The sequence below is a fragment of the Branchiostoma belcheri genome, unplaced genomic scaffold (assembly GCF_001625305.1).
Source record: "Branchiostoma belcheri isolate BF01 breed outbred unplaced genomic scaffold, Haploidv18h27 scaffold5, whole genome shotgun sequence".
NCBI lineage: Eukaryota > Metazoa > Chordata > Leptocardii > Amphioxiformes > Branchiostomatidae > Branchiostoma > Branchiostoma belcheri.
In genome coordinates this window covers 122539-150395 of record NW_017804131.1, presented here as the reverse complement: position 1 = coordinate 150395, position 27857 = coordinate 122539, and the positions used below count along the sequence as shown (strand labels likewise).

At 43.9% G+C, this 27857-nt stretch overlaps 1 protein-coding gene across 2 annotated transcripts; it reads left to right on the top strand.

The window, feature by feature from the left end:
- The first annotated feature begins 52 nt into the window (after nt 1-52).
- Nucleotides 53-26899, top strand: LOC109479929 (hemicentin-1-like). 2 transcript variants are annotated; one of them, XM_019781998.1, is made up of 8 exons: nt 53-678; nt 19679-20029; nt 20451-20744; nt 22890-23168; nt 23985-24227; nt 24923-24994; nt 25393-25575; nt 25774-26899. In XM_019781998.1, exons 1-8 carry the CDS (start codon nt 609-611, stop codon nt 25845-25847), a joined length of 1566 nt encoding a protein of 521 aa, XP_019637557.1. In that variant the 5' UTR covers nt 53-608; the 3' UTR covers nt 25848-26899. The 2 variants fall into 2 exon arrangements, with proteins under 2 accessions (XP_019637557.1, XP_019637558.1); XM_019781999.1 differs by lacking the exon at nt 25774-26899 and having other exon boundaries at nt 23985-24247; nt 25393-25489.
- The last annotated feature ends 958 nt before the right edge of the window (nt 26900-27857 follow it).

Sequence of the window (27857 nt, the reverse complement as noted above, 5' to 3'; positions counted from 1 at the left end):
GAGTCCAGACACGGCAGCCAACACAGCGGCCCTACGGCAGGCAGTATGCGGTGGTACACTCTCCCTGTCCCTGGTGCTGATCTTTCAGTTGCGGTAACGTGGGAACGTTCGCAATAATTGCTTTCAACTGTCAAACACTTTTTACCTTCCAGGCTGAGAGGTTTTTCCACGGGAACTGCCAATCTTGAGGTGATAATGAGGTATTTGCCTAGTACCGACGAGATGTAATAGTTTTTGAACTGCCGAACGTTTTAGCAGGCCTAAAGTGTGCTCAGAACTGCCAACGACGCTGCGGGGATTTTGCGCCGGGACTGTAAGTAATTAGCGGCATGCACGCGAATAGAGCCACTAATCATGCGGGGATGAAGAGTCAGGAAACGCGCTGACACCACGACTGCTTGGTTACACAGTGATTTTCCGTGCCGGTGCGGGACCGCATCGTAGTTGACTGGAAGGCGGTAGAGAACACGTACGTCTACAGCCGGCACCCCGGAGCCAGGCGTCAGCGCTCGCACGAAAATTCCCCATCTGCCAGTCGTTTTCCCGGTGTTTTGCGGTTTTGGTGTGTGACCACACGGTGGTGTGTAACCACACGACTTTACCAGCAAATGGCGTGCCAAGCAACAGTTCTGTACCTGATTTGCGGTTTTCTCGTCATCGGCCTGCTCCAAAATAGAGGTAAGTCCTTCTTTACCGTCCACTTCTATATTCAAGCTGAACTGCTAGCGTTGGCGTTCTCGTATTTCTTTCTTTTCGTACGTTTGAGTGGTTTGTAACGCTAGATCTACGCTGTTATCTCCGGGCCATACAAGATCTCTAAGTCGGTGGATTTTCCCTACACAAACGTAGTACTTTTCAGCCTCTGCAGTTATTACTCCCACAAATACAATCTCGTATAGGCCAATAATTCTTGCCATGCGTTTTGACTACCCGTGCAATAATTGTATAGAAGAGCCCGTAATGTGGCCATAAAGGGGGAAAATGTTATACGTAGAGCGATCTTTGTAGTGTAGATCCGCATTACGCTAATGTAGGTCCTCATCGCTCGGGACTACACTGGCTGGATTTGCGCTTTTGAAGTGGAGCATTGGGAGAGCAACGAGGCCATTGTGGTGTAAAATTCGATGCGACTTTTGACTATTGAGGGACATCAAATAGCACATAAAAGGTAATGCATCACGGCCTTTTGCCTACACTTCAATACTCCAATCCCGGGCATCGCTCACGGCATGGTGCCACGACACACGGGCGCGGTCGGCTAGCTTGCCGCCTTAGGGTTGAGAAACAGAAAATGGATATGGACATCTCTAATAGATAGAGGTATACGCGTCCGAAACTGCATCACTAGCAGTATTGATTTGGTCAAGTGAAGGGCGACAGATAGCACGGATGATTCAGTAGCCTGTCGGGAGAATATTGACCTTGGAAAACGGCTTGTGTATTTTCTTGTCGTGAGCACATTTAGAATGATTTCCTATCTTCTTTCCTCGCGGATAACTTTGTTTATTTAAAACTCTGTGGCCGTCTCGCCATTCCAACGTTATTACGTACCTAATTTCATTGCGGATAACTCGATTTGGCGAAATGAAAAGCTTCTAACAGGGAGAAGGCATTAACAGTTACATAAAATATTAATGTTACACAAATGTTACGGTGGTCATAGGCAGGCAATACATTCAGCACTGATAAAGAGACAGATGATGCATATTCGTAAAATTACGCTTAATCAGGTTGTTTTTCTACAGTAGGCCTAGGTTTTAGGGGCACGGACGTGGAATAAAACCGCTATTAGATTCCAATTTGATTCCACTAAACTTTTAAGATCGTGGCCTTTTTAAAGGGAATTTAATGGCAGTACTGCTACGCATATATATCTACGTTGCGTTGGGTTTTTGATCAGCGAATTCTCACATCAAGAGGCTTGCAATCGCAGAAAGCCCCGTCATATTGTCTGACGGGGTGCAGCCGGCCGCTTTCAACCTGACTCCTAAAAGATGTTTGACTTCTGCTCTGCTCTGATCACGTCTGACCATTATTTCAGAAGACGTTCCAATTTATCAACTCGCACGCAAGCTTCGATTTCCACTCCCCGATACCGCCGGTACAGCCGGCACTGTCAGTACTGACTGTTGGGAGAGCAATGCCTTTTTACCCCCATGAGAAATGGAGGTATTGCGCGTCTCTCTCTCTCTCTCTCTCTCTCTCTCTCTCTCTCTCTCTCTCTCTCTCTCTCTCTCTCTCTCTCTCTCTTTCTCTCTCCCTCCTCTCTCTCTCTCCCTCTCTCTTTCCCTCTTTCTCTCTCCCTCTCTTTCTCTCTTCCCCTCTCTCTCCCTCTCTGTGTGTGTATGTGTGTGTATTGTTTTTCTTTCGGGATTCTTTCACTAGCTGTACATTGAACTTTCAAGACTTTGAAAACTTTAAAATCATTATATACCCTCTTCTTCAAAAACTCCCGAACGCTTGTGTACTTCATTTAATTTCTACTGTCCCACCTAAGATATGCTCTCGTGCCCATCTTCCCTGACTTTTGTCGTACAGACCTTAATTTGTAAGCCTTGTTGATGATAATTACCCTGTTTGTGAAGTAACACTCGAGTCATCGTCTCCTAGATTACCCCGGCAGAGCCGCTCTCACAGACCATGCAAAGACGTACTTTCAGTTTGCACGGAAATTACCGGATTTGGCCAACAGTATGTGCGGAAATAGGGCAACGGAAATGGGGCTGTTTCAAGTACGAAGAATAATGTATAAGGTCGGTTACTTCAAGGACGCACCGTCAAGATCTATTATTCATCTGAGGATTCTGTTCCGGCGAAAGATCTAACTTTCTGGAGGAACCTTATTGGGTTGAGTCGGTTCGTTAGCTGAACCGTAACGTTTTGGGGTTTGATGCGATGATGATGTTTTCTTGATGATTACATTTCCAAGGTTGTAAGTACTTAGTGATTAGTTTGCTTGTAGCTTGATTGGATCCAGCCATTCAAGCGGAATACTTCCACAAATAACTTGATTTCGAATGTGTACACGCCGAGAAAATCATGTCTTCTTTTAATATGTCTGAACGGTATGCATGTATGCAGACTGTATCCGCACGGCGGCTATAGTGGTGACAGTTCCGTGGCTGCTGCACGTCGTAAAACAGTTTGTTTTGTCGTCCATTCCCAGACGAACGGCGCCGAAAGTATTCCTTTCCTGATGTTGCAAACTGTTCCATCTCCGGGGATAAGCCCCTTTCTTTCTGCCGTGCCGTTTTGGACTGTACGCCAGTACGGGGCACGTAACGCGCGGACGTATCGCGAATTGATGTTTCACAGACTAGGCTGACGGATGTCCAGGTTTAGCCCACGTGTAGCCACTGTTCTACCAAGGGCCCCGGGCTACGTAACGAGCATAGTGTCAGTAACTTTGCGAGTCTCTAGCTTTCTTATCTGATCGTCACGTACTTTATAAAGTAGCGGATCCTGCTGTTGAACAGATGTGGGTGCTTTCGTGAAGATTTCAAACTTTGTACGTCAAGCGTTATAAGCAGTATTCTAGTAGTAGCAGTAGACTAGTCTGACGGATGTCCAGGTTTAGCCCACATGTGACCGCTGTTCTACCAAGGGCCCCGGGCTACGAGCAAAGTGTCAGTAACTTTGTGAGTCTCAAGCTTTCTTATCTGGTCGTCACGTACTTTATAAAGTAGCGGATCGTGCTGCTGAACAGATGTGAGTGCTTTCGTGAAGATTTCACAGTTTGAATGTCAAACGTTAAAACCAGTATTTTTAAACACTGTAACGCGACGCTCACGTGCTCTACAAGCAAACATTTAGGCTTCGGCCAATTTTTTTACGTCTTTTTTGGCGTTTTAATTTTATCGGAGTTTCCTTTTTGTACAGGTATCTTTTTACGTAGCATATGGATACTGCCATGCCAATTTGATACTGACTTGCAGCTACAAAAAGATCTGCTTGGGGATTAATGCTTACGTACAGGGCAGTAATTGTTACATACTACAAAGTCTCTGAAAATCGTGCCGATTATCGCAAAATAGGCTGTGATGTAGCAACTTCTAAATGGGCGTTAAAGAACGCATTTACAACCGTGAGTGATTTCACTATCTTCAGATAGACACAGTCATACAATACTTAAATTGGTCCATCTGTCTGAGCAATTTTCCAGCAACATAATTGCCCTTGACTCCAGACTCACACATCAAAGCGTCGTTCCCTCCAGAGAATTCAACACGAGCGGTTTTCGACTACTTTAAACCCCGTGTTCACCTGCCGTACTTAACGTATTGTCTTTCCTGTTTTCGCACGGCGGCCTTTGAAGATGTCGGCGTTTTAAGGCGTCACTGTTGATGCTATCATCACCCGGCACGCACAACTTGTTATATCTGGCGTTATCAAGGGCCGTTCCGTTAGATGTAGATACACGGTATGTGGAGGGAGAGATAGATCGTACGTGCTTGAAAATCTACAAATCTAAATCATTGTGGCAACGTGTGGCGTAATATTTTGTGTGTTTGGCCCAGAACCGATAGGTTCTGGGGTCGAATCCACCAACATGCCTCGATGTTGTGCCCTTGGGATAGACAGTAGTAGTGGTAGTAGGTACCCCTTTATCTCTAGAGTAGTAGCATTCTACTGATGATGGTGGCACTCTAGCTACGTCTCGTGTTGTGGGCGCGTGCAATGTCTATCGTGGCTAATCAGCCGTATCTTCGCATGGCAGTCCGGGCCACAGGTAGGACAAGAATGTTGAGATATGGAAAATACATGTATACCAGGGCAAAAAAAACGGTCTGGAAGAAAACGCGTCTTAAACACGTCTGGAGAGTAATATTTAAGAGTGGCTGATCATTTTCACGACTTTTTCCCCGAAGAGTCTACAAATAAAACACGTTTCTACGTCGAGTCGTGACTATAGGACAGACCAGTGGTCACCTGGGACCGATTAGCAGTTCCATGGTGCTCATTACTTCCGTTAATTACGATGAAGCTCACGACAGCGCGTATGTACAGGATGCAGACCCGGCCAGGCCTGGTTTATATACATTTGGGACACATTAATAGCGCGGTGGTCGTCATTAGTAAGGACGTCGATGGTCAGGGAGGTTGAATGGGAAAAGTTGATTTGAACCTGCAATTTCGATCGTGAAGACACAGTGATACGTACACAACGACGCAGAATAGCACACACCACACACACGCGCGCGCGCGCAAAGACACGCGAGCGTACGCGCACACGCACACAAACACACACACGCACAAACTCAAACACGTATACAGAGAGAGAGAGAGAGAGAGATAGACAAACACACACACACACACACACACACACACACACACACACACACACACACACACACACACACACACACACACATGGGGCACGTGTGCGCAACAAAACCAAGTGTTTTTCTCGATTCATCTTTTAGTTTCCACCGAAATTCTTTAGCCGGTATTACGAATAATCCTTTAAAACTGTCATTAACTCCGTTACCAAAAAAAACCTACTCGCTGACAGCCCATCCCCAGCTTGTGAATTATGAATGAACCAGCCCGGAGCTGTAGGCGTTACACAGTGCCCCTGCTGTGCCGGAGGATTAACGTAAACGTTTAGCTTGTGAACACTTGGATACACGTGAAGTAAAAACAGCCTAATGAAGCGCAGCATGACAAGATAAAAGGCAGAAATCACGCAAAACATATTGGGATATTCCACGTAGAACGCCAACCACGCGTGGACTGCTAATTCCAACAAGTTGTTTTTCAGGATCAGGAAAATGATGATGTTGACAAGCAGAACGTGAAGTAGAATTTATAATCTACAGATTTCGCTAGTCGTGAAGCGCTGGAACAAGAAGTTTGGCGTTCTTTCAAACTAAGGCCACACCGACTTAATTTTGTGGATGACATCCGCGCACGCATTGATTTTTCCTGCTTTTTTATCACGTCCACCGAGGCTCTGGCCTGGCTCTGGGCCTGGGTAGTCCATGGTAGTTAGGACAATACGTAGCCGGGCACCCAGGCTACCGAAGCTCCACGACTCAAGAACTTACATACGTACAGTGCCGATTCATACATTCCACAAAAAGCCAGCAAGTGCCCGCTTGTCGGAAACGTCGCTATGTACTGCCGCAAATTCACAATAGCAGCTTTGTATTCCTGTGGTTTAGTAGCATTTTTTTATGGGTTCACCACACCACGAAGTGGTGGTGAACCCATATTGCTTTTTCTGATGTTTCTTCTTCTCCTCCTTCTCCTTCTTCTCCTGCCATTTTTTAAATGGATTCAGCTTCTTCATTTTAGGGCCTAAGGTCCTGAAATTTGGTATGGAGGTACAGTGGGCAAATACCCCTAGGCGTTTTTTAAATTTTTGTGATACAGGCTTTTAGAATGGTTTTATTTGAGTTTTTTGGCTGTGTTATATCAAATGTATTACAGTGTTAGTGTGCCGTGTTTACCATGAGTCATCACAATGGAATGCAGGGCATCAACCAATAGGCATGCAGCTTTCCTCTGTACTTCTTGCTGATTGGCTGTTGGGATTTAACTTGATTAACACCTGCACAGGGCATTTCCACCTGCACAGAGCATTTCTTGCTGATTGGCTGTTGGGATTTAACTTGATTAACACCTGCACAGAGCTTTCCATACTGACAGTATGTCTTTATTCAAGTGTTTTGGTAGGTATTTCAAGCTTTTCTGCTCCAGCATTGGAATGCGGGGCATGAACGTTTTTTTATTTATTTTGAAAATCAACAGTTTGCATTATGCAATTAAAAATCCTAACCAATAAAGTAGGGAATAGCTATCCAACTGTTGTTTTAGTTGTATGTTACTTCATATTATAGTTATATCAATGTAAATCATTGTTTTCCCTTGTGTTTCTCATTCTTTCCCTGCCATGTCGTAAAATGTGGTGAACCCATCGCTGTATTTGCTCCAAAGCAAATATTGGCCTTTCTAGTTTATTATTGGCCTGATTTTTTTACTCGCCCGCTCGCACTAGTTTGGGGGTCTTCAGAGGATGCCATCCATAAAATTAAGGCGGTGTGGCCTAAAATTAGCTTAGTTGTTTTAGCAAATCCGATGGAATATTGATTTGCCTTCTTGGTTATTACCACAAGCTGAAAAGTAATAGTAACATGGACACCTCAAGGTATCTTTTTTCGTAAGGTCAAAAATTAACCTTTGTTCTTCCGATGCAATTATAGTGCGGCAAAACTGGATTTTGAAAATCAATTTTCTGGTCATTCTTTAAATGTAGTAAACTGTATCAATCCCATGGATAGCTGTGAGGCAAAAATGTGATGCAGATTGCGTTTGCTTGTTTTGTATCGTAAGCTGGTTCGATATTTTACTGGGCGGTACCAAGAAATTAAGAAAAGCCTCACGTAGCTGTTTTGGCTATTTCAAACACTTCAAGTGTGAAAAAAATGACAAAAATGTCATACGAAATGGCAGTAGCTGTCCATGTCAGACAGATTTCCTCATCCAGAATATTTTTTTTCTTTTTCCTCCCTGAAATTGTATTGAATACATTCAAGTCCCATGTATCTCGCTGTAAAACTGGATAACAACTTTTGCAGTGCCCTAGTCGCCGGTAGGATGGAAGATAATAAGCAAGGTGAATGTATCAAAGCTCGCCTCTGCGAACGAAGATCATACGGGATGTAGTCTCTAGAGAAGACTGGCTCTTTCCTGGTTGAGTGTATCACTCTTGGCACACAGCCCTTTAGGCCACACCAATTTAATTTGTTGGTTCTCGAGTTTTTTTAGAAAAAATATGAAGCGACAGGGCGAAAAAAAAATAAATAAAAACAGGTCTAGGCATCCTATTATAGCCCCAAATGCTACAATAGGAGCCATGAAGTCAACACAAAAAGCTGGCTAATATCTAAACAATGAATCTTAAACTTTTACTCAAACCACTGCATTGATAGATGAAAAACTGTAACAATTAGGAAGAAAAGAACTTTCCTCAACTGTTGGGGGCAAAATATGAGCATATTTAAGTTGATTCAGAACCAGAATCTTTTCTTTTTCAAATCAGAAAAAAATGAAGAGGAGAATCCGAGAACCAACAGATTAAATTGGTGTGGCCGTACAGACATAAAGCATTAGTACGCCCATAAATAGCACAGACGCATTAACTATCTTCGCCGACGAAATAGCCTTGTACATACCATAACCAAAATTAATGTCTAACTGCTAGTATAAAATGAAATCTTCTCTTGATTTTTAGCCAATCAATAGAGTTCGCTTCCAGGCATGTGATGGACGTGGCCGTGCCTAACCCTGAGACCTTTGCCATTTGACTCGCAGCTGTATTGGACGAGCCATTAGGTGTCACATATCTCCATGTGTGCACTCTTGGCTTAGCGCTAAGTCCACATTAACCTTTATATACAGCCATACTAACGACGGCAAGGCGCTTTCGGGGGGTCGTCTCGTCAGTTCTGTACTTCTACATGTACAGAGACGACCAGTAACGCCTACTATACGAAACAAATCAATCGAGTTAAATTTGAGTCATCTCTGACTGCCAAAACCATGCCACGGCCCACTCCCAAACACCGTACAAGTAAACAACCTGCCAACCATGGCCCAACCTCCCGTCCACGCCCGAATGCTGTAAACATTTTGAAACATTCGGCTGCTGCAGCCGAACGGTAGCCAACCTGGCGGAGCGAACACCAGACAACCATGCTCTCGACCTACTCCTAACCATGGTCGGGGGGAGTTCGGCTAGAGTTCGCGAGGCCATATTCGGCTATGTTTGACAAGGGCTTTAAGGTTGTATTTAGTTGAGCTGGCCTATAGGATGAAGCCTTTCGAGGCTTCCAGAAGTACCCAACTTTTTGAGACGGATCGAATGCCGTCTTTACGAATTTGCCCCCTTTTTATATCTCTCGCAGACTAAGGGGGACACTTCACAACAGCCGCGGCCGGTAATATGTCCTCCAGGGACGAAATACTGAAGCTGTCGATAGCTTTATGATTTACGCGGCAATCAAGTCTTTGCCATTCCCGTTCGGCGTCTTTTGAGTGTCACCAAAGACACAAGCGATAGTCTGGTCAGGCTCGGCTTGTGAAGACCGTACCTTTGTGTGTTGTGGTTATCTGTCTGCTGCAGCTCTTCGTGCTTTTGAAGTGCAGGAGGGAGAACTAACGACGCTGCGCAGCTGTACGCCGAGCCGGGCTCAATAGCCGCCGGTTTCTCGCGGGACATGACAGACGACTTGTTTGAAGAAAATGTCTCCTTGGAAAATGTTTCTTTGGCAAATGTCTCCTTGGAAAATGTTTCTTTGGCAAATGTCTCCTTGGAAAATGTTTCTTTGGCAAATGTCTCCTTGGAAAATGTTTCTTTGGGAAATGTCTCCTTGGAAAATGTTTCCTCAGACGATTCCTCAAGAATGACCAGAGCAAGCAAGTAGACTTTGGTCGACTTTGAAACAAACCTTGGCACTACTGATAATTAGGTAGTATGCTGAGCCGGAACAAATCAAAAGAGAGGGGCTAGTATTTCACAATGTGACTATCATGCCCCCCCCCTCCAATTTCAAGAGGCCAGAAGCATTATGGTTTATGCTGAGGTTTCCAAAAAACCGAGGCCCGGTCGGGCAGCTTTCGGGAACAATAGTACGATATAATTATAAATTTAAAAAGACAATAAAACACAAAAAAAGTTTAAAAGACAATCATGCATGAGTACTATTTGTGTCGATTCCCGATAAGAATTTTTTTTATTTTTGGTTCATGCAAACCGCCCGGCTGGGTCCTGGTTTGGAAATTTATGTGATCTCAGCATTACAATATAAAGCCCACAATAGCAAACGTAGTAGTATTCTATAAAGTCGGTCAGACAGTAGTTGTATGTTATTTAATTTTTTTACTTACATCTTGAACTCTTTGACCCTGCACATTTGGTTAGCCTTCAGGCATGGTTTTGCAAATAAATGATTAGAAATTTTTACGATATACCATACTAATATTTGCACAACTAAGGAACAGATTGTGCTTGTTTTTCAAGGCTTTGGGCCATCAAGCGATTGCATAACATGGTTGAAAATTTAAATTGAGTAGTTGCCAGTAGCGAATTTCAATCCATCTAAAACCGTACGAATAAAGCTAACAGCGTCAAGCATACTGATATAGCACTATCACAGAGCAACACTGGTAGGTAATATTGATTCAAGATGATGAAATAAAGAGAACCATTCGCAGATAGCCATGATAGCTCAACTTTAACAATAACTCAAGATTTTATATTTTTCTTCGGAAGGTCAATCTAGTAGTTTGCCAAATTCGATACCTCGTGGAGCCGACAATATCTCTGTGTCCATTAGATGCAGGATGAACTATCGGGTAGCGCAATATGCCGCCCTATGCACAAAGCATTGCCCTTAAAACTTCTTGCTATGATACATGACTACAGGGAATACAGACCGCTATTGAAGCAAGTAACAAATGGTGGGAGAAGAAAAGTGCCCAGAAGAGAGGTAAGAAAGATGTGTGTAACTATTGGAATGAAGGGCTTTCCCTTCCCTGAGTCTTGTTCCTAGCGGTATTATCTAAGAGAAGCCGTGGAAAGCTCTCCCTCGGGCGGTAGGATAGACTTCCATGGAAACCGCCATCGTTTTTCCAGTCGTGGGGCATCGGAGTTTGTGAGGAAAGACAGCGGGAGTTTTGATGCCCAGTGAGGGAGACTCACGATGTCCACTCGGGTGAAAATTTGCACGGTGTTATAGGCAGAAATGGCCGGGCTGCCTTCTCTAATAATCGCCCCGCGAGTTAAGACGGACTAGCCGAGGCATCTTCGAGTCACAAATCTCTGTTGCCCGGGACATTACAGATATTGGCTAGGGAAGATAACGCATCTATTCAATCATTCAGCCATTCATTCATCCAGCCCGCCATTCATTCAGCTTTGCATGCATCGTAAAGGTTAAGTGCGTGTCTGAGACGAACTGATTTCAGGAGGAAGGTTTAACAGGAAATGGCAGTTCTACACAAAAACTGGAGCTTGAATGTCTTTTGAAGAGGGCACTGTGGATAAAGGTTGTATAATCATTTGCAGCGACGAAGGATACTGATATTAGACTGGTTTATTCATACATTTCATACAACGCTACATGTTTGAAAGTCATGGCCGCCTTAGGCTGAATTGTAGACTTTCCTTACATCTTAAGTTAAAACACTTTAAAACACTTTTAAAAGTTCTACACCAGACAGTGAACACAAAATATAGTTATAACAATGATCATGCAAGAAAACCTGACAAGTTAATTGTCAATGGCTCATTTTCAATGTATAATGTATTATGTGTGTTACTTTCTTAAGTTAAGATGTGTATTGTATGCAAAATCATATTTTTGAATAGTGGCTAATTATAAATTTACAATGTAAGATGTGTTTTTCTCTAAAGTTGTGTGTTGTATCACAAATCATAATTTTACATGGTGGCTCGTTATCAATGTATAAAGTCATAGGTCACACCAACCCAATTTTGGTCGATCTATAGTCTTATCAATTTCGTAGACGCCAGTATCTTGTCCCTTCTGAGTCGCTGACCTATATCAGTAATGACTTTCTTCGTCGTTGTCTCCACCAAGTATCATCTTTGTCTCCGTGAGCAATATGGACTTGGAAATGGCAACATTAAAATGCATAATTCCATTGAACCAAAAATACCATCAAACCTATAGCCATACCGTGAAGATCACATCCCAACACCTAACACTATCTGGGTAGGTAAAATGAAAGTTAAGGGTACGATATGTAAATCAGTTTCAGTGATTTATGGTGTAGGTCACTGATTAATCATAGTATTGGAAGCACGGATTAAATTAATAAAAGAATGAATACGGATCGTTTATTACTGATTTACCTGCAGGGTGACCGTGTCGCTTGAGAGGGATATTGGCAAACATATGCTCCGGTCTGGGTCTTTTTTTCTTCCATCTGAGTGTTTTCACTAGTAGGCTGTTTGAATGTAGGGACCCACTACACCGTGCTTTAGCCCCCTAAACTGTCTTGAAATCAACATAAGGCTGTTTATTTTTTGGGAGAAATGTGTGATCCTTAGCGTTGTAAAACTTAGAAAGAAATTAAAATTGGACTTTAGAATTAAGCTACAACAGAGGGAAAACATGACTTAAAAGTTTGTCCCTGAAAAAAGGCAGAAAATAATGTCTAAGGAAGAATATCAGTTTTAAAAGTTTTACAATTTTTCAGGGAAAATACCACTACCAGACCCTCTACTTTGAATGAAAGCTGTCCTTCTGGACCTGAATTCTAAAAGAAAATCTGGTGAGAACCCTGCATCTATAATCTGTGAAATAAAATGGTGACGTGGAACAAAACTTGGAATTGTTTAAGCCAACACACACACACACACACGTTTTTGGTAGAGGCAATACATGGGCCCAATCAGCCCATTTAGGCTTGGCTTACAGAGCGCGAAAACGGCGCAAATGATTCCTCAGCGGTTCTGACCCTGGAGATGAGATAGCCTGACCCTCACGAACGGGACGCTACTGCGGGTGATCTTTAGCAATCTTCCCCATGATTGGACTAATATTGTCTCGCCGGCAGGGGGTCAGGCAGGGGGCGCACTGCCTACTGTACGGAAAGTAATTCGTAAGATTGCTCCTCATACAAAAAGTTGCGACTCTCCCATCCTGGTGAAGAACGCGTTATCACTGCGTGATGTATGACGCGTCACCCGTCGGCAAATAGGAAGGGGGAAACGTTATTCGTCACGTCAGACGTGTCAGCTTATATATTGACAAAGGAAATGGTGATGGATGATGTCATTATGTAACCGGACTTATTTATAGCAGCTGAGACAGGATGGAAATGTCAAACAGATGGACGGGAAAAACGCCGCATCTTCTTATTTATGAGATAATCCTGCCCATCGTTTGGTCCTCCCCCTTGTACAAATTGAAACTTCAGTGCCAATGTAGCTCTTTGGACTGTCAGTTTTTACGAGTTTTGAGCTTGAGTGTGGACAGTACATTTGGCATGAGATTGATACAAATGTGTTTTTTGTGACCCTGATGCAATTTTGATATTTATGATGTGACGGAGCAGGACAAGAGATATAAGCATGACGGAGCATGATAAGATAGAATGTGTATGTGTGTGTGTGTGTATATGTGTGTGTGTATGTCTGTGTGTGTGTGTGTGTGTGTGTTTGTGTGTTTGCTTGTTTGTGTGTGTGTGTGTGTGTGTTTGTTTGTTTGTGTGTGTGTGTGTGTGTGTGTGGTGTGTGTGTGTGTGTGTGTATGTGTGTGTGTAAGAGAGAGAGAGAGAAGAGAGAGAGAGAGGGAAGAGAAGAGAGAGAATAGAAAAGAACAGAGGGAAATCTGCAGATGCCCCTGAAAGCAATCACCTTTCGTTCCGGTGATACTAACTAACTAACGACTCATACGAAACCCTCTCGATGAAAAATCACCTTTTCTAAAACCGTTTTTACGCCCGATAACGAATGCCGGCCCCGATATCCCCTGACCCGGTGTGCTTTACGACAGTAATGAAGTTTTGCGGTAGGACATTACGGTGCCGAGATGGGTTCTACTGCCGCACAGAACGGCATACACTAGCCAGGAGGTCGCACTTGTCAGTGAGGTCGGACTGAAGACGGCCACGCGGGACTAACTAACAAAATCACATCTTCCAAATCACGGGAATAACCTGCCGCAGGCAACGCTGGTGGTTCGATTTACGAGCAAAATGGCAGCTGCAGGCGAAATGGTTGTAGGAAAATCCCGGACATCGTCCCATGAACGATCTGAATGGGTCTAAAGCAGCTTTAACGAGTTGCCTTGATGTGTTTTCCATCCCCCAGGATATAGCTCCTAACTCGAGGACTATGGCTAATGCATGGATTCACCCACTTCAATCCTACGTAAATTCAGAGAAATCGAAGCGAGCTCCGAATCAAGTGGCCGGTAAGGCAGGGAAGTGGTGGTTTTGAATCGGGACTAATTGGTGTTGGACGTCCGAGTGGTTCACGTGGATCGGATGTTGTTGCAGTTAGCGGACATGTGTGTGCTAAAGATGGATGGTGTAATCCATTAAATAGATGGGTTCTATGGGGAAAGATAAGAAGAAAATAAAGAAGATTCGGCCAACTGAGAAAGTCTATCTGCAGTCGTGTATATCGCACTGTCATCTAACAAGAAATCGGAGACTTCCGGGAAGTATGCAGTTGCCTGCTTCCTGTATTCCCCCATGGTTCCCAGTCAGATTCTAAAACCTTTAGGTCTGCCCCATTTCCTCATGAACTTTTCATGACCTCCTGTCATTCTGTCTGTCAATCTTCCCACGTACTATCGACCGACTCTACAAACACAAACCCACAGACAAAGACACCCAAAACAATATTTCCGTACCCAGAAGCAGCTGCAGCACGATATCAAAACTAACAGAAGGCTGCTATGGAGACTATGGTGTCGCGCCGTTTGCCTCCTCGACAAGCAAGCACACAAGCACACGGAGAAGGACACTCAAAACAAGACTTCCATGCAGAAGTAGCAACAGCGTGATATCAAAACGTCCGCAGCCGAAGGAGACTGCTATGGAGACTATGGTCTCCCATCGTTGGTCATCCGTCTTTGTCGTTCGGAGTGTTAACCGATACTGACAAATTGTACGGCGTCTGCTGAAATATGATAGTCCGGCGGGTGTAATTTCTTCTGTTTACGGCAAGATAGAATAAAATTGGCCTCTGCCCTCCCTTTAAAGTTTATCACCGATTTAGCAGAGTGACTTCTTGCCACTGTCACAAGAAAGGGTTCCGCTTGTCCCGCGGCCCTTATTGACAGATGGGTCGATCGTTTATCCCTGCCAGCCAGTAAATTACAAAACGGGCGAATCTCGTAAATCAGGGAGGAGACAAAACGCGGCTCGCGGTTCGATGCAGAGCTGGGATTATTAGCGAACCGTATCGACCGACGTGAGAATTCATCACTTGTCACCCGCCCGCCAACCCGCCGCACCTGCTAACGGTTCCACCTGGAATCTTCAATCCTATCATTTCACGTCTTTTCATTATGACAAATCTATTATTACGCCGGTGATTAAATTTGCAAAAGATTAAGATACGCTCACGTAACACCCTAAGAATTCTAACACGCAGAACCTTGACCGTCTTCTTCAAGAAAACAGACGCTCATGCGACTACATCTATGGGTCAAAGTTCCTGACACCAAAGGATAAAGGGCGATGTTCGATACAAGATCCCAGGCACCTTTGACCCTTTAATAGAGTCCCATGTCAATGGCATGTCGTTCCATGCTGCTGTCATACTAATAGAAGAGGAACTTGCCTGTGGCCTACAAACCTCCTGGTTCGTCCGTATCTTCACATCTTAGATTAAATCTACATGAAGTAAAGATAAAATGTAGACAACATTAGAGCGAGGGTTTGCATACTATTAGATAGTGCCGCCGTCACCCTTAGGCATTCTTCACAATACTCACTTCAAACACATTCTCTGGTACAACGACATTAAAGCTTAAGGCTGCGTACGTAGCAGATCAGCACTTCAAAGACAACTCCGAGGAGAGGATACTTGATGTACATGGCTGCGTTGAGCTCAAATTGTAGCGGACAAAAAGGATCCAACTCCAATTCAATGGGATGACTGAAAAAAATCTTCTGCACCCCATGATAACTTTTGGAACGTTCCTTGTAAAAACTTCCTAGTTCTTTCTTCCCAGCTCCCAGATTGTGCGGATGCCACTTCCGCGAGTACTCTGTCATTTCGGCTCGCTCTCCAATGAGCAATTATCGGAATCCATCAAGCTCATCCGTTATTTTCTGCCGAGGTTCGATTTGCCGTCGCTGGGTCTTGATTAAGTGGGTTCTGCCCATTCCATTTGTCAGAACATGGCCACGATAATCAGTAGAGCAGACAGGACCAGAACAAGATTCCTCATTGTCAAGAAGGCTCAGGGCCACGTCAAGTTTATTACTTCCTTTCTTCGGTTTGTTTGGGCCAGAAGGAAGGGAACCTGTCAAAGATAACCTTAATAGTACTACATCGAACGATGAGGGTGTCCATTTACGCTATATCTTCAAGGCCTAGATTTAATTCTCTAGTAGTCGTTAATACCTTTACGTTATTCTGTTATCCTTCTATCCTATGTATCATGTTACTCAGTATGGTGTACAAGTAACATCACACTCTGATGCATGCATTCAGCCCAATGGGCATGAACATGCAATGAGTGATTCATTCACTATATCACCACTCGTCTTTCTTAACCATTGTTGTTTCTTAATTTACTGAATCGTTTTATGTGAAGGAGACCGTAGCTGGTACACCATTTGTGTAGACCTATTCCGTCAGCATTAGTTCGCACAAAAAATCCAACATGAGCGAACAGAAATGACAGGAAAGAAGTAACTAAAAAGACACTTAGAAACCAAAACCATCTCACACTACCAAAGTGTTGAATGGAGAGACCGAAACGATCAACACTGCTCTGTAACAAATCTCTGAAATGATTTCCACCTCCAACTTTTGAATGTATGTTTATCTATAATTCGATTTCTGTACGTATTGTACATATTGTAAAGCATGTCATTGTAACTTAAAGTTTTTGATCCTCCGAGAAATTTGGTATTGTATTGTAAATTACCGATACATGTTAGATTTTTGGTGAATCTGCCAATGCTAATATATATGATCAGTTTTCTTGTGCCTTATGTTTTAATTGTCTTCTCATATATCCTCCAAATAGACAGCGTAAGCTTGTAGTGCTCAAATTGTGACACCATCTTTTGTTCGTGTTTAAAGTCGTGTTTTGTTCCTACACAAGGGATTGTTCTCAACTAGAGCTTTCGACCAGTCCCACTTGACGTCAACACTGGGTTGTTCCATTTACAAATATTTTGATGCTTCGTCTTTTTCTGATGTGTGTGCTTTTTGTGTACCATTTAACTGATTTCCTGTGGCCCCAAATATGGAGGTACGATGGCTGAAGCATACATCGGATGTAGCTGAAAGACCATCATTCTAACAGGGATGATGGAACCGTGTAGATCACAAGGTATTCATGTCCTTAAGCCGGAGAGAGGAGCGGAATCGACGTCTAGATATGAGGGACCCAGGTCGGCAGGGAACGCATATACATCACAGCTTATCTTGGCACTACTGCATGGGGCGATAGTAGATCGTAAGAGAACAAAAACAGACAACACTTCTGAGAGATTTCGACCGCAATAGAGGTCGACGTTTTTGCATGGTGTTTTATCACGATGATGATAGCGCTTTCTAACATAGTGCAGCACGCACGAGTGGGGAAAGTGGCGAGATTACGCTGCCCTGGCGATCTGGTAGTGGCGGGGTGATAGAGAAAATAGGGAAGCTACAAATCATGGGACGGACTTAAGGTAGATTATTGAAAGCGCAATCACTGGGAGTGGGGCTAGGAGCGAGATTTAGAGATTAGGGTCGGCCGTTCATCTTCTCGACCTCGCCTCTGAACACAGCGTAGTAAAGTTGGACGCCAAAGAATTAGGACGTATTTTTTCGCCTTTATGTACAGAGTGCTAGGGCTGGTATATTGTGTTCTGATCCCTACGACATCCAGGGGAAGACTGACACAGTAGATGAGAACTAGGACGTATTTTGCGCCGGTATTGTGTTCTGATCCGTACGATATATTACATATTGGAGAAGACTGAAAAAAATTGCATCTAAGTAGAAGTAAACGTACTTATATGTTAATCCACTGTCATAATTTATTTCTTTATTTCTGTCATTTTTACATAGGAATGCCCAGCTCACTACCAGGCACTGCTTTTCATTTATCCTTAGCTGGTGGTTGGCTGGTGTTCGGGAGTAGCTCAGCAGTGTTCGGGACGGTATTGGGGGGGGGGTCGAAACTTGACTCAGAAAACTCAGATTCGATTAGATTCATATAAAAAGGTAGGTTTGGCATAAATTTGGCCAGACAGCTCCCAAGCTTCAGCCAACCTTGGTTAGTTGGTGGTCAGGGGAAGGTTCTGAGTGTGTGACAGGGGCTTAACATTCGCAGCACTACACAGGCATCAGTTGGCTTCTATCCAACGCACCAAATAAATCTCAACATTGAAATCTACAGGGATCCAATTTGCGTCCATCACGGGTTAGATGAAGAAAGCGCCCCAGTGGCCAGGCTGTAGCGTAGCGCTTGATAACTCGGGAAGATTGCGTCGGTCATGGACACCTAATTACTCCGCCAATAGAACTTTGTGGTCACCTCGGGACACCCCGTCAGTTCAAAACAGGCTCACCGATATATCAAACACACAAACTTGGGTGCGACCACAAAGCTACATTTAAAGGCTAACCATTGGAATGGACGACGAGAATTCGACTTCAGTATCTGAAAAACTACCATAATCTTTCTTTTTTGTGGTCACCTCGGGCACAGCGTCAGTTCGAAACAGGCTCACCGATATCAAGCCTATAAACTTGGATGAGACCACAAAGCTACATTTAAAGGCTAAACCACTGGAATGGACGATGAGAGTTTGACTTCAGTATCTTTAAGAACTACCAGAATCTTTTTTGTGGACACAATGTCAGTTCAAATCATGCAGGCTCGATGATGTACCAAGCCTACAAACTTGGGTGGAACCGCGCAAAGCTACATTCAAAGGCTGACTATTGGAATTAACGGCGCGGGAGTTTTAACATTAACTTTAACATCTTACAAAACTTCAGGACAAATACTACACAGATACAAGTCAAGACAAATACAGGTCAAGGTTCGGCGAGTTTGAGCTGTTTCAAAATGTTTAAAACATTCGTTTGTGGACGGGGGATTCAACTAGGGTTGACTGGTGATCTGGAGTAAGTCTGAATGGTAGTTTAATGTATCGTACCAAAAGTACAAAGAGATCAGTCCGATATGTTGAAGGGAATCCCCCCTCCCTCTGAATCAATAGTAGTTAACCAGCCGTGTGTTTTAAGGGTAGTATATTCCGTACTAATATCCCCCCTACTGCACCACAAACATTGTAAACTTTAGTACTTTTCCCAGTGCGCCCTCGTTATCATCAAATGATGGCTTTAGTAGCTCTTATTAGACGCCTAATGAAAAGGACCATTCGATCGGCCAGAGGCATGGCCGCCATCGTCAAATTTGCCGCAGTGCTGAGAGCAGCAGTTAAGTGTAATACGTGCGTTGATAGGATAAGGCACAGCTGATAACTAGATTTTGGGAGATACAGCCACTCTTTAACGCTACACTTTCGAAATATTTTGATTGAAAAAAAATCATGTGATATTGTAATTCCCTTCCAATTTTCAACATATTTGTGCAATCATCTCACATTACTAACATGTATGGTTGGCGCTGAAATAGCTCACACGAAACACACCCAGAATGTAAAAAAAAACATGGATGACAGCTGTGTTTCCAGCTTTTAAACACACTCGCAAGCCGTCATATCTTGGCTCCTCCACTTCCTAAATGGCACTTATATCCAATGAGTAGGGTTGATTCAACCTACTTTGTAAAGAAATGACCAGAAATTAGATCTAGAGTTTTCATGTCGTCCTAATTCTACTTAATACAGCTTTATTCCAAAGATGCAATGTATGTCTCGAGGGATTTTCGTCGACTCAAGATTAAGACTCCAGCCTCTGTGATAACTAGCTCGCCTGCTTTCGTTTCCACAGAATGCGCGGCCCAGTCCTCCATCAGCCTGACCCTCCCGAAGGCCGTCAACACGATTGTCGGGGACCCGATCACCCTCCCGGCCACCTACCAAACCCAGAGGAGGGTCGTCTCCGTGGTGTGGAACAAGCTCAACCCGTACGACAGCGAGAAGAGGATCCCGGTCTTCAGCTACTTCCCGATGCTCGGGTCCACCGAGTCGTTCGGCACCTACTCCGGGAGAGCGGAGCTTGCGGGGAAGGCTTCCATCAAGATCGACGCGACGACCGTGCAGGATGAGGGGAAGTACGTCCTGACGGTGACAGTGAATGGGCTGCCTCCCGAGGAAGGGTTCGTCACTGTCAACATGATGGGTACGTGGGCGAACTATGATAAGAAAGTGAACAATCCTGTATTCCCTACCATTTTCCTGTACCCAAGTTCTCTTTCTATGAAAGTTTATCTGAGTTGATAAATTACATTATGAAAATTAAGCTGTTCTCCAACCAAAAAAAAATTAATTCGACTCACCGAAATTTTCGACCGGAATTTTCCCGCACGTGTGACGTCAGCGCTGGGTCAAAGTTCGTCAGAAGTCGGTACCGCCCCCGTCTCTGTTGAGAGAACGTTGTCTTGGCCTGATGTACATGGTTATAAGTTTACTTTCTCTTTGTTATTTACTACTTTTATAGCATTCCTTCCGCGTAAGATGCCTTTTATTGTCTCTGCTACTGCTTTAACTAAATCTTGTAAATCTTCATAATTAAAACAAATGTGTCTTTCTCCCACATGCAGTGCCTCCAGTCGTTGATGTGGGCCCTGCAAACCCTTACGTCACAGCCTCCGGGCGCTCCGCCTCTCTGACATGCGTAGTGAAGGACGCCAGGCCCAACATTACGTCACTGTACTGGGAAAAAGACGGCGTCCGAGTTGACAACCTCCGATTCGACACCAAGTATTCCGGCGGGAACATGCAGTCCCCGAACCTCCTCATACGTCACGTGACCAGAGGTGACGCAGGCCGGTACAAGTGCGTGGCTGATCACGTGGTTCGGTCCGCCAGTGACGCCCTTAAGATGGACGTACGATGTACGTAACGTCTAGTTTATCTTGTTTACCTTCGCAGATGGAAAACGCATTGTTTTTGCTCTGTTTCTGTTTCTTTTTCTTCTTCTCAAAAAAAATAAGGTCAATGACCTGGACCAGATGGCTGTCACCGTGGTAACTGGTGCTGCATCAGACACCCTGTGGTGCTGGATTACATTATGTAGCAATTGTCAGGATAAAGTTGGAGGGGCTGGTCCCCATACATATGGATGTGTTTGAGTAAGAATGCACAGAGCAGTAGTTTGTTGAGATAGACCATCCCCATGTGAAAGTAAACATTTCGCATTTGCTTTCAAAATGTTGCTTGCTTGTAGTCTTGCTGTTGCTTGTAGTCTTGCTTTTAGATCCCCCTTTAGATCTTACAAAACTCCTTATTCAGGTCGTTGACCTCCAAAGAAGCAGGAAACCTTCTTACCATTCATCCGTGCAGTTACCCTTTTCAGTTGTCGCTTTGGCTGATTTCTGCGTTAATTTCTGCGAAAATTGAACTTAGAACGTATCGCCATTCAAATCACGCAAGCTATGTCGTCTCTTTTCTTTCCCTTTTCAACGATCTAGGCACTCCTCTGACACCTAAATGACATGGGGCTAAACTGTCGATGTCTGGTGCCTTGTCTTTCATTTCACCCTTCAATGATTTAACGCGAAACGTTTACGTGGTCATGACGACATCTTTTTAATGCATATAATTGCTGCGTACGTATCGGCGTTCTGTCAAGGCACACGGCGCCCTTCTAGCCTCAACCAAGCCTTCCTACAGGGGAATTTATGATGATTGTTAATGAATGTGTACTCGTTTCAATGGTATGTTAATTCTTACATGTAATTTTAGCAAATAAAAGATATCAAATAGATTAGTTGAAGCGCCCATGGACCATTTTGCCATAACAACCGAATTCCGACTAAAATGTCTGAGTTGTTTAGATAATGATTTAATTGAATTTAAAACTCAGCAAAAATGGAAATATTGTGTATATGTTTGCTAAACTTAACTTAACTTCCCTGGCCAATTGTTCTCCCCATTCGGCTAAATTTACTGTAGAACCTGCGTTGTTAGACCGTTGGGGACTAGGGCCATTGTGAAACGACATTGCCGGGAAAAGTACCAGGTAACAACGTGATAATATCCCGGAAAGGAGATACCGCCGGCGCGTGTGGAGATAAAACAAAATCACGACGCTACAGTCGCGATACCATCCTTTCGAAATGATATCCTTTGGCGCATTGGATGGTCCATACATCAAAACAGTATTGATTTTCCTATCTTCGAATTCGTAAAGTGATTTCTACCTTCCAACCGTGACCTTGGTTACTGTAATAGGCACGTTTTGGTTGTGACGATTACGATACAAGGCACTTCTGGTGATGAAACGGGCATGAATTTTAGATCAGCTGATGTAAAGTAGATATATGGGCTCTTGTAAGCCTTGGGCTTATACTACAAAGTTGGCGAAGCTTTTGAAAGGTTTTAAGGGGAAGTGGTGTAATACAAGATTAGATTACATCATACAATCCCCTCCACATCCACGAAAGCCAAAAAAACACTTCTCGATGGTCTGTGAACTTTGAGGTTTCTTAACTTTTACATCTTCTCCAGATAGGCCTTAAGGCCTGTCAGTTGAGAACATCGCATCCATTCCTCTCGGTCTTGGAAGACCTCTTACTTCTCTAAAAGTCTGTCTAGTCTACCCAGTCTATACTTTGTCAATATTTCTTGCATGTTGTCTTTCCTCCTTTTCCTGGGTATCCCATTGGAGGTCACTACCTAAAAATTTCAGATACTTCCCGTTACTTCCCGGAAGTCTGAATTCCCTGATGTCTTGTTATGTTTACCTTCGCAGAAGGAAAACGTATTATTTTTGCTCAGTTTCTTCAGGTTACTGTCCTAGACCAGACGGCTGTCACCATGGAAACTAGCGTTGTAGCAGACACCCTGTGGTGTTGGGTTATATTATGTAGCAAGGGACGGGTTACCATATATACATGAATGTGTTTGAGCAAGAATAAACAGAGCAGTAATTGTAAGGCTAGACCATGTGAAGGTAAACATTATGCATTTGCTTTGAAAATTTTTAAAACCTTTCTAGTATACAAATGTTACCTTTCTAGTTTCGTGTGTTTTTCTAGACCCTGCGAGCATCATCAGCATCTCGGACTCCCTGACGGGCAGGGCGGGAGACAGGATCACCATGCAGTGCGTCGCCGAGGGCAACCCCCTCCCCAACATCACGTGGTCACGCAACGGCGCGCGCCTGCGCAGTGACGACAGGATGCTGTCACGTGACGTCTGCGCAAGCTCACTCGTCCTCAGCAACGTGCCGGCCAACGCCACGGGCACGTACGTCTGCACGGCCGTCAACAACGTCGGGAAAAGTGACGTCAAGTCGCTGCTGCTTTCCATAAGAGGTTGATTTTTTTTACCGCGTTTGTTACTGTTTGTTACTGTAGATTGACCTCAAGGTCAAGCTAGAAGAAAACCGTCAACAACGTGGGAAAAAGTGACGTGAAGTCAACCTTTCCATAAGAGGATTTTTTACCACGTTTTTCTTCCTGTGTCCGTAGGTATTTGAATGCAATTCTAATACTAGTATACTGGCGAGGGGTTATTGGTTACCGTAGATTGATCTTAAGGTCAAGCTAGAAGGAAGACATAACCACAAGGCGCGTTCAACGCCGTCAAAAATGTGGGGAAAATTGACGTCATCAAGCCTCTACTGCAAGTATCAGAGTTTGATTTTTACCTTAGGTACTTGTGTGCAGTATAGTGGCGGGTGGGGGGGGGGGTAGTTACCGTAGATTACTAGTATCCATAAGGCCAAGTTAGAAGGACGTGATGAGCATAATTTTAGTCCCAGAAGCTGCTAACCAGCAGGAAGTTGGAATTGGACGGATGCCAGTGGGAAGATGCCTTAAGTTAAAACAGCTTTCACGGCTGAATTCTAACATAGATAAAACGTATCTGCAAAGAAGATAAAGATACGCCCTGCGGTCTTGGAATGGAGTAGGATGAGCAAGACTTTGTAGAAAATACCCATTTTTCTTCAGATTTGCTGGGTTCTTTTTTTATAAAACCTTGGCATAAAGCCCAAAAGGAAGTCACCGTACAGACTGTATAAGTCTTTTTCAGTATGAAGTTATCAGTCTTCATATTACTAGATCCAACACGCAGACTGACACACCATTTTTCCTTCCCCTGTACACCCAAACCCGCCGTCTGTTCAGCGTCCCGGAGCGGCACGGGGAGTGTAGACGCCCTGATTCTGGTGGGTTCCGTCGCCGGCGGCTTGTGGCTGCTCATCTGTCTGTGTCTCACCATCTACTTCGTACGGCGGAGGCGGCAGCGGGAAGAGAAGAAGCGGTTCTCGTTCTACTACAACATGGGGAAGCGCCAGGACGAGCGGGCCGAGGACAGGCCGGGGGAGGAGACGCTGGAGGTGACCCGGCACCCCAACCTGAAACCGCCCGGTATGTGTGCGTACATTCAGGTACTTACAGACATTGAATATCAAAATTCTCTTCTTCAAAAGCTCCAAAGAGAACTATGTTCCCCGTCTATTTCACAGACAAACATACACATAGAGTGGTGAGCTCACCGCCGTGAATACCTGAGACCAGTGGGTATAAGATCTTACATGTACATAAAGGTACTCATAGACATTGAATAGCAAAGTTATCCACAACCACTTGTTTACAAGAGCCAACATTTCTACATGTTTAGCTAATGTCCCTGTCACACATAGCCGAATATAGCCTTCCGAACACTGGCCAAACTCCCCCCAACCTTGAACAACCATATAAAAGTAAGTCAGGAGCAAGGTCGGTTGGGTCGGCTGGTGTTCTGCCAGGTCGGCTACTGTTTGGCTGCGCCAGCTGAATGTTTTAGAATATTGGGGGTTTGCATAGCTGGTGGTTGCCTGGTGTTCAAGAGTAGGTCGGGACGTAGTTTGCAGTTAAATTTGACTCAAACTTAACTTGAATTCGATTCGACTCGGACAGAGTAGAAGGCGTGGCCTAAATCTGGTCAGACTGCTCTCGAACTTCATCCAACCTTGGTCGGCTGGAGTTCGGCGGAAGGTTCTGCCTGTGTAACAGGGGCTTTACCTACTGTCACACGAGCACTTGTGATACGTGTAAAATCTATCCTTGTCCTCCATGTACAGCCAAGCCGAGATCACCAACCGCTCCCTACGGCGGCATCGAGACAATCAGACGGACAGCCAGCAAGTCAAAAGGTAAGAGAACCAGCAAAACTATAACTGCAATCCAAGTTTCTAGTATGTTGTTGCGACAAGCCGTTTGCAATAGCCAGCAGCTAGTGGGACATCCGGCTTGCCTTTATGGAACCAATGAATAAGACTGGGCCTTTTCCATGCATTTTTAGTTATGGCTACCAATCGTTTTAAAGCCTCGTGGTGAACGTAAGAAATCAATTCGAACCGCTATGGCTATCCACGTGATGATGCAGATGCGACATCATGCGATTCCTTTTCGCACTGCAGCGCTGTTGAGTACTCGAGTCTGCTCATCTTACCTTATGACAAAGGCCATGAAATGTGTAGCAATTGAATATGTACAGTAAAATAACACAGAAGCTGGGCCCTTTGTATTTTATTTCTTTCTCGGTACCCAGTGAGGAGATACGCCAGAGCTCTGTACACCTACCGGCCTCAGGAGGAAAACGAACTACACTTGGAGACTGATGACGTCATCGAGGTGCTGGAGGGGGAAGATGGCGGCTGGTGCCTGGGTTACCTGAGGGGCAGGATAGGCCTGTTCCCCTCCAACTACGTCAAGTTCCTGTCCGCGTCACAGGGTAAGCAAGGTCGCCAGCAAAAATCGTTTTACTGAATATATGATATGTTTGTGTCTTTATGTCAGGTACACAGTCAGAAATAAAAAAAATAACATTACCAATGTTACATGTAAACAGGCTAGACACACGATTGTTAACATTGTATTGTATCGTATAAATGCATCGTTATGTGAAAGTCGATCTTACCTTTTCATGTAGTCTCTGCTGCAAAGCTGAAGGAGCTTTACGACCCGACGGACGCCAAGTCAAGCTCGTCAAAGGGGAGCCTGTAATACGTCATCACTTCAGGTTGATCAAAGGCACTACGTCATCACTTCAGGTTGATCAAAGGCTATTCTACAACTACGTCGTCACTTGATGTGCAGTTTTGAAGAACACATGGCTACGTGATAACCCATCGTCATCATTTCGCCATCTAACCCTGTCTGAAGACCCAACTGTATAGTAAATATGAATACCTGCAATGTACAGCAACACAACCAGAGGGCGCTAGTAATACGTAACAGCTACATTTTCGAGCACGGAATCCAAGTTGCTGCCTTACCTTCACTGAGGGACGTTCGTTCCATTCGTCATACTGACATGTTCTTCCGTGAGATTTCTGTGTCAACTTGCTGTCATCATGTTTGATTCCATGCTGTCACCGTAGCACTGGCTGTATTGATGTAAATCAATATACTTGTACATGCATATGCTAATCATTTGTAGCCACATGCAGTATCTATTGGTGTCCCTATGAAGAGTACATTGGTGTACAAATGTCTGTCTTAAGTTTGTTTTTGGTTTTATAATCTTATAACTCCAGCTTACTACTGTTGCCGATAAAAAAATTGTACAGATTAACAGGCCAACATATCAGGTGTCGTAACATAGAACGCCGATAGGGGGCGCTTCACAGTACGGACACCATATCATTACAGAATGTAGAAACGCCGCCTGTGCTGACTGGCCTGAACTGCAGATGGTACTGGCATGCTGAGCATTTTAACTTTCAATCTTTCGAATGAAAATGTACAGTACTGAATTTCGCATCATACATTTTGAAGTCAGTAATATCAGCATCAGCCCTTGAATACATGAATGCGTTTTTTTATTCATTTGACAGTTCTATGAGATGTACATATGAAAAAAACTAGGTCAAATACTTCAATTTATGGGAGTCGATTATGCCTGTGACTACGTGTGGGTCTGTGTAAGCGAGATAAAGAGACCACAAGCTTCAGCTCATGTCTGCATATCCTTTAATACAAGAACGAGAGCTCAGTCGCTAGGCAGACGGATTCATGAAGAATTTACATTGTATTTAAAACTCAGTAATTAATTCTAAAACCAAAAAAATATATGTACAAAAAATGTAATGCTTATCTGTAGTTCATGCTGCAACTGATTAAAATGTAGGTTTGTACCAATCTTTGTTTATTGTTTGTTTTGCAATCACAAGATAAAATGAAATATAACAATTGAAGTTGAGTAGACATACATGGGAGGGCGGGAAACCTGGAGGTTTAGCTTTGGTCTTTCCCAATACTATAAGATGAAAAGTTACCATCGATACTGAATGAAACAAAATTTAAACGAAGAAGACAATCTGGTGACAAAATTTAAACGAAGAAGACAATCTGGTGGTTTCATCTTTGGTATTTTGATATTACACAGTATTTTAAAACCTTTTAGTGCGCATACTTGTGTTATGCGTTACGAGCCACCCCGTGTCGTCCGTTTCTTATGTTTTATGCAGCCAATTTCATTTATCTCACAAGGTTACGGAACCTCGTTGTTCTGGGTTTCCATCTGATCTTCCCATGTTGCTTTGGCCTTTCAGCAATTGGCCCCGGCGTGCACAATTTGCGAGCCCCGGCCACACAGACTTAATAAGCCGCCAGATAAGAGGCATGGGGGTCATCTCATACACTTGCGTAACCGGGTATATTCCAAGAGAAAGCTATTTCTAGACGTAGTCCGTGTATGATATGTCTTACATATTCATACAATCGTATCCATAACAACACTGATAATAAAAGTACATAAACGCATTGAGTACGGATTATTCACGCATACCTGTTCAACACAGAATCTGTACTTGCTACAAACTCCGGGACCTGATAAAAGACGTATGAAAAATCAAATTTTCCTACTAGGTTATATGCCCGTCGGCAGTCAAACTGTGAGCTTTTGAGACCGCCCCCGGTGGTTACTCCTAAATGTCAGGTTGTAAGAACGTCTACAAGGCGTGGGCATGGGGTCTCATCTATAGGAGAACTAGCGCTAAACAGAGATGAGAG

Bases quoted from the DNA above. Each gene is read 5' to 3' on its own strand.
- LOC109479929 (XM_019781998.1), top strand. From the start codon at position 609: ATGGCGTGCCAAGCAACAGTTCTGTACCTGATTTGCGGTTTTCTCGTC. The intron at 679-19,678 runs GTAAGTCCTTCT...TCGTTTCCACAG, and splicing joins CGGCCTGCTCCAAAATAGAG to AATGCGCGGCCCAGTCCTCC. The intron at 23,169-23,984 runs GTTGATTTTTTT...CCGTCTGTTCAG, and splicing joins GCTGCTGCTTTCCATAAGAG to CGTCCCGGAGCGGCACGGGG.